This window comes from Echinops telfairi, unplaced genomic scaffold (genome assembly GCF_000313985.2).
Source record: "Echinops telfairi isolate 266 unplaced genomic scaffold, ASM31398v2 ScPeMD7_5592;HRSCAF=6446, whole genome shotgun sequence".
In the NCBI taxonomy this organism is placed as follows: Eukaryota; Metazoa; Chordata; class Mammalia; order Afrosoricida; family Tenrecidae; genus Echinops; species Echinops telfairi.
The window spans coordinates 23814348-23821779 of record NW_022109491.1 but is presented as its reverse complement, the minus strand read 5'-3'; the positions used below and the strand labels follow the sequence as shown (position 1 = coordinate 23821779).

Genomic DNA, 7432 nt, shown 5'->3' with positions numbered 1-7432 from the left:
GAGAAATGGGGAGTGAGCAATGAGTGTAAGAATGAAGAAACTGTTCTGAAACTGACTGTGGTGACTGCCTGCCTCTCCTTGGTGTGACTGAACTACAGAGCTGCATGTGTGAAGAGACGACAACAAAACCATTTTAAAGGTAACAAAAAACAATAGACCTATTTGCTTCTCGGCTTGGAAAGAATTGTTTAGGAGGAAAAAAAGGGTGGGGGGGGTAACTGCTCTTGGGGAGAAGAGAGATCCCAGGTTCAAATATACTGTCCAGAGAGTTATCAAGTCTTAATCAGGATAAGACAAAGCAGAGACAAACCATCTGGAGGAGGGAGGGAAACCTGTCGCATGAGGCCAGAAGGGTGTCCCAGGGGCCGGTCAAATAGGACAGGGAAAATAGGTTTCCTCAGAGGAAACTGAGGAAATTAGGAATGGCCGCGGATCAAGTCATCGCAGTCACAGGCAGGACTATAGAAGCAGGAAAGGGGCCGTGCATGCTCGGGACACATCACTATTGCAGGTTAGAAAGACTTGGGGGTTTGGCTCAGGGCCCTCTAAGGAAGGCAACTCCAATACCCTGATTCCCATCAAGGACACACCTAAGTAAGTCGCTCCAGTGGAGGCTGTACCTCTCCCCGGGAGTACAGCCATCCACTTTCAAACACTCTGCCTGAGTCAACAGTCAGAAGGAAATCGCTGGACGCTGAATCTAGATGGCAAATGAAAAATGGGTTGAGGGTTCCCATGGTAACCCCTAGCTTTCTGCAGACCCGGGCTCAGAGAGGAAGCTCAAATACAGGAGCATGAATGAGGAACAGCCTCAGGTAAAATATGCAGAACCAAGTGAGGAAGGAGGCAGACGAGTCTATGGTGTAAAACCACACGTCAATAAAAGGAAACTTATATTGAAAAAAAAAAACCACACGTCAGACAGATCGAGAGTTGCTTGTCCCTCCATCATGCCTCCCTCTAATCTCGAGCTCCTTGGGGCCCAGGAGGAAACTGAAATTAGCAGTCTACAGATCATGAAACTCAATTCCCAGACTATAAGGACCAACTCCAGAATAACATCAACCAAGGCAAAACTTGAGTCAAAGAAGAGAAACCAAGGGGGCTGCTTTAGATTAAGTAAATCTCATGCTTTAATGGTGGTTCACAGAGCAGCAAGGAGATGTGTTTTCCATGGACATATTGATGTCCATTTGTAACTTCTCTCCAAAGCTTCACCACCGGCCATCCTCTTCCTGCTGGGAAGAACTGCCCGGGTCAACTCTGAAGGGCCATCCACTCGGGCCTGCAGTACGCCGAGAAGTCCTTCAGCGTGGTTCGGCAGAGAGCACGCCCTTTTAGGGTCTGAGAGCCGGCAGAGGTAATCTGAAAGAAAATCAGCTAGAGGTGAGGGAAAGTGGGCTGCCCCGCAGGACTGAATGGACAGCCCCTGTAGGAGACGCCACCAACAGGGCTCTGATGGCGAGGGGAGATGGCAACCGCATGGTCCCTGTATGCCCTCAATCCTGGGAGAGAGATGTAATGTTGATGAAAATCACCGAAGTTGTCAAAAACAGGGCAGTCCCCTAACAGCCTCTCTTCTCTTGAGAAACAGCTACTCCAACTCCCACCATCAGCTGAAAATACAAAGTGCCCTCCTGACTGGTTGGCCCAGTCTCCGTCACAGCTCCCCTCTCAGCTCATGAGGGCAATTTGTCCTCAAACTTTGTCCCGTTGGAGGGCCGGAGTATAGTTAAAAAAAAAAAAAGCTATGAACAAATTCCTATGCACATATCTTATTTTGAATAAACAAACGGGGCAAAAACACCCAACGGGCCGGATAAATGTCCTCGGCAGGTGGGCCGTAGTTTGAGGGGTCCTCAACTGCCTTAGGATATTTATGGTCATGTTGTGAGAAAGGTCTCTCTCCTCTGAGAGCTGAACAGACTTCACTGTAAAGGATCAGTCATCAGAGCTCTTACCATGACAGCAAGCTAGTCCATTAAAATGAGGGGGCTTCAAAAAACTCATGGGGAAATTCCTTTCAATTATCTTTTAATGCTACTTACCCACAAATTCTTTGAAACCACAGAGTACTAGGTATTGACAGTGGGTTACCCACTGCCCTAGGTGCTGGAGACAGAGTGGAGCACAACCTATTTTCCATGCCCTCAGAAGAGAAGACAACTCATCAATCAATGCGTAACAAACAAACCAAAAAAGATGGTTTCAGGAACTGGCCATAAAATGGGCTGACGTGGCAAGCCAAGGTGGCAAGGGGTGGATTGAGTTAAAGTTTATTGTGCAACCTGGCCGATAAACACATGTGGGGTTAATTGAAGGGCAGAGGGATAAATGGCTCGGTGAGCCTCGCCTTTCGAGTTCTCAGATCTCTTACTTTGTGATGGTCAGAGCAGGGTGCAGCTGCCTTAACCAGTTCCCTGCTTCAGCTAGCAAGGCTCACTTCCTGCAAGACATCCCTGAGAAGAAGCCATATGGACCTACACGGATGCAGCCCTGGGTGCTGGAGCAGCCGTGTGGAGAGCCCTGCCAGTGCTGAGATGCTTATACACTCACTGATTCGGCTTTCCTCCTGCAGTCAGCATCATTATGTGTGTTTGTGAGATGGAGGAAGTTTGTGGATTGATGTCAGACATATGGGCTAATGTTGAACTTGTGGGCTTGAGCAGCAATGGGTTGGGATGTTTTCTTGATGTGCATTTACCCTTTATATAAAACTCTCTCTTATACATATAAGCTTCTGTGGATGTGTTTCTGTAAAGTAACCAGATTAACACAGCGACTATGGTAATTAATCTGGTAACATAATTATGGTAACATAATCTGTTGTCCATTTGAGACTTGAGTGAAGGGGTGGAGGTTAGCCTATCAACCAGGTCACACAGCTTGGAGACCTCATTTGGAGGCACTAAGATCAATAGCTCACTGGAGGTGGGGCACAGGTTCACTTCCTTCGAGACATTTCTGTTGACAAGCCACATGAAGACAGGCTGATGGCAGCCAGAGCCTTGGAGCCAGAGCCATGGAGACCCACGCCTGTGCTGAGATGCTTCTACCACCATTGGATCCACAAGACTTTCCACCCACTGGCATGTGATCTTCCTGCATTCGGCGTCATTGCATGGCTGTGTGAGTCTAAAGAGGAATTTACGGACTAGTATCGACATATGGGGTAATACTGAACTTAAGCACTTGATCTGGAATTTATGACTAATATCGACATGTGGGGTAATAACAGACTTGTGGACTTGATCTGGATAGGACTGGGCTGGGATGTTTTCTCAATATACAATGCTCTTATATAAAACTCTCTTATACACATATGAATGTCTATGAATTTGTTTCTTTAGTCTACCCAGACTAACACAGTGACAAATAGCATAATATGCTACCAGGAGATTTTCAATTCATTTGAAAATCATTTGAAAACTAGGGGCTTGGGTTTCCTGGGATGACACCCAGGGCCCCATCTGGGCTCACGTGACGTGGCCACAGGTACAATTAAGTGACCAATCTCATCTCTCTTTGGCAAAGGTCCCTCAGGGGTCCTTTGGCAAAGGTCCACGTGCCTGCCTACCTCATCAGTACCCGCTCTGCCAGCTTCTAAGCTGAGGCCAAGTCGGGGGAGAGGGAAGATGGCTGTACTCAATCTGTAGAAGGCGTGAGAAGTAGCGGAGGGATGAGGGAGCAATCGGGAGCGAGAGGAGGCAGGTGCCCTAGGCAAGAGTGAGGAGTGGGGAAGGCCAGCGTCCATCAGCTAGCCCTGCTCCCGCACAGCGGGGCCCAGGGAGCTGGCCCGTGCAAGCTGGACTCGGACTTCACCGAGAGAGAGTAGGCAGATTTCTGACCGATGCCGCTGTCGACTACTTCAAAATCGCCTACGTGTCCCGGCACTCCAGCCTCATCAATTCCCACAAAGACAACTTCCAGAACAGAAAAGAGAAAGAAACACGAGTTAGAAGTGGTCTAAAGTCCAAGCCAAGGTATCCTGTTACACTCATTGAGAAAAGGGATTTTTACTTACTATCATCTCTCTGAGAGAAATGTAACATGTCTTCCAAAGGATCCAGCCCAACTCTCACGTTCACAGTGTAAGCCAAAAGCCCCCCAGGACGCCTTACCTTCACCAGGACGTAGTCCCCAGGCTGAGCTCTGATCTTGACAGCAGGGTCAGCTGCGTCCTCCAGCTCTGTGTCGGGGAAGATCACCTTAAGGTTGCCATCATTGCGGCCACTCAGGTCAGTGGCAGAGCGTTTACTGAGCTGCAGAAAGAACAAGAAGGGTCTAAGGGGAAACGGCACTACGTCTTTGGCCTACTAGGCACCAGACACTGTGCCGGGAACTTGGCGTCCTCGGCCTCTGAACATCAGTACCGGACTTTCACAAGAGACTCCTCTTCAGCTCCTTGCTTTCCTCCGCTCCGCTCTACGGTCAACAGCCTTAGTGATCCTTCCAACAGCTAGGGTGAACGGGTCAAAACTCCCACAGTACTCAGATTAAAAATCAATCACCTTAAAATGGCCAGTGAGGCTCTCAGGGATCTGGGGCCCCTACCTCTCTGAATGTGTCTTCTGTCTCCGCCTCACTCTGTTCCTGCCACACTTGCCTCTCTTGTTCTCCCAACATTCCAAGTTTGTTCTTGCCTTTAATCTTTGAACTTGCTATTTCCTCTGCTTGGGAACTTCTTTCCCTACACACGTCCTGGTTCCTCTTCCTTCCTTCAGGGTGCTCCTCAAACGCCCCCCCTCGGTGAGTCGGCCCCACCGCCGATGTCAAATGCTAAGAAACCACCAGGCGCCCCTAGGAGAACCAGCCTCCAAGGCGAGCCTGGTGACCCCGCTGCAGAGACTACACACCCTTGCAAATCCCAGCCATACTGAAAGAAAGGTCATCTTTGAGACCCTTAGGATAATGTGGCGATGATGAGACGTCACTGCAGAGACGAAGTCAAAAACGACTGCCGCTTCAGCTTCCATCTACAGCGGCCACGTTCACGGTCTCCCTCTCTGGAGCCACGTGCACTCAGGGAAGCTGAGGGCCCTGAGCTGGCCCTCTGGGGAAACCCACACCATCGCTTCTCCACCACTCTGCTGGCCGCGTTGCTCAAGCTCCTCTCGATATGGGGAGGACTTCACCAGGGCGGCTGTCAGGGGCAAGGATTCTCGTGGCTCGTCTCAGAGACTGACTGCCACAGGGAGAGAGGAAGAGCGCAGGGTCTGCCTGGTGTCATCAGCACTTTGCTCAGTGGAAGAGACCTGCGGCCTGACAACGGCCACGTGCGCGAGCTTGGAAGTCAATCTTTCCCTCCTGGTGCTCTTTCTCTTTAGCACTTCTTACTTCCTACTCCATGGTTTTCTCAACACCTATGTTCTCAAGACGGAGTGCCAAGAACCAAATTTACCCTCCAGTCTGAAATAACCAGGAAGCTGCACACAATTAAGAAACAGCTGTTTTCACGTATTGGAAAACCGACTGCCCGAGACCGTGCTTCCTTGGGAGAGAGGAAATAAACGAGGTGAGCCCTCCAATGCCCGTGTGTGCTGCCAGAAGGCACAGCCCAGCAGCAGCACGCTGAGCTGACCTCAACCCTGACCTGAGGAAGGAAAACAAGACAAGGCCTGTGACTTTGCACTAGTCCTTAAAACACTACTTTAGAGAAACATAATCAGACAGATTTTAAGAGACCCTCTACTCTACAGCTCTGCAGTAAGCCTCCTTTCCTCCTATCCCTGGCTTACGGCTGCTCTAACAGCGCATGGGGCACAGCCCACAGAGAGCAACACCCCATGGCCAGTGCTGAGGGGACTCAAAGATGAGGACCAAGCATTATGACCATCTGACTCTCTGGGAGGTCCAGGAAAAGTCCCAGGACAGGGCGTTCCTTTCCCAGCAGAACTGCTAAGTCACTGCAGCCGTCTCTCCCTCACAAGAACAGGAAGTGAGTAGAATCAGGTGCAGCTTCTTTTACCCATTAACACTCCCCACATAGAAAAGCAAAAAGGAAGCTATTTTTTAAAATAATAACTCTTAGAATTATTACGTGATCTCACTGGAGTCTCGGGATATAGGAGAAATCAATACTATTTCTAGATAATCACAGTAAACACAGAGACACTGAATTTAAAAGGACAACACCATTTGCAATCTTTCCAAAATAATTAAATAGTTTGGGATAAACCTAGCAAAATAGATGCAAGACTTGCGTGCTGAAAACTATTCAGGGCTGATGAAAGAAATCAAAGCTCTAAATAAATGGAAAGACATACTGTGTCCCACAAATATATCTCTACACAGCTATGTACGTATATGGTCTCACCCCCTCCACCAGCACCAGCTGGGCAGAGCCCACGGCAGTCTCATTGGCTTTCGTTGCTTCTTCTCGAAACACGGTGATGAGCTCCTCCAAACGCCTTAACTTGACCTTCTCTGGGACATCGTCCTGCAGCCTATGATACGCCCGCGTCTTCTGTTAAAGTGTAAAAAGAGGAAACGAGGTCACCGAGGACTTGACACACAGGGAGGCCAGGTTCATTCAACCTGCAAAATACAGGCACATGTGCTGAGATCCGAGGCACACCCAGAGGGTTCTCTGACTCTGGAAGAGTCCAGAAAAAAAGAAAGAGACCGTCGATTGAAGTCACATTTTCACAAGGATTAGATTCCAAACCCAGCACATGGAATGATGCTCACAGACATAACACTGCTCCTGGTATTTATGAGACGGTGACGTTTGTGTATATGTATGCTCAATGGCTCATGCCGTCGGTTACTCATTCCAGCACTGTTTACAAAGATGGAAAAACAAAAACAGGATCCACAGGTAACTAGCAAAACCAATCATGGTTTCGGTTCTACACTGGAACACTATGAAACTGTCAACAAGAACAAGGTGACTCTACCTACTGCCATGACGCCTCTCCAAAAGGAACTGAAATGAACAAGGTGCAGATCAAAACGTGTAATACACACACAAATGCGTCCAGAGATACATGGCATAGCTGCTAAAGGTTATGCAAGAGTTGCTTCCTAAGAACACGTGGCCTTAAGGAAAGGGACTAAGAAAACAGGAAATATGAAAGGAAGAGTTCTGTCTCGTGACCTTTGGGGTTTTAGGTCATGAGCGTGCATCTCCACGCCCAAAAGGAAATGGACTCTTGTAAACACCTGACGCCACCCAATCCCAGTGTGCACATTATCTAGAGACCGTTGTATACATGAGCTCTTCTTCACTGCGGCCGAGACCAGAACGTGGATTAAAAGAAAAGTCTGAACACAATGCATGGACGTTCAAACCAATGGGCCTCTGAGAGAACTACCAAATCCACAGAGGAAAATGGAGAACGGTAAGGAATTCCAGCATGCTTACAGGGCTTAGTCCATCCTGCTCCTTATTATCAACGATAAGAACAACACCTCGGGGAGGAAGAGAGAG

General features: G+C 48.7%; 1 protein-coding gene across 1 annotated transcript in view; it reads right to left on the bottom strand.

The window, feature by feature from the left end:
- Positions 1 to 1109: 1109 nt before the first annotated feature.
- The window catches only part of CDK5RAP1 (CDK5 regulatory subunit associated protein 1), a 35380-nt gene continuing 29057 nt past the window's right edge, over positions 1110 to 7432 (bottom strand). The window contains exons 12-14 of the mRNA XM_045295523.1: positions 6317 to 6466; positions 4122 to 4262; positions 1110 to 1365 (exon numbers count right to left, since the gene is read on the bottom strand). Coding sequence (XP_045151458.1) covers positions 1258 to 1365; positions 4122 to 4262; positions 6317 to 6466 — 399 coding nt within the window. The 3' untranslated portion in view covers positions 1110 to 1257. The remainder of the gene's footprint in view (positions 1366 to 4121; positions 4263 to 6316; positions 6467 to 7432) is intronic.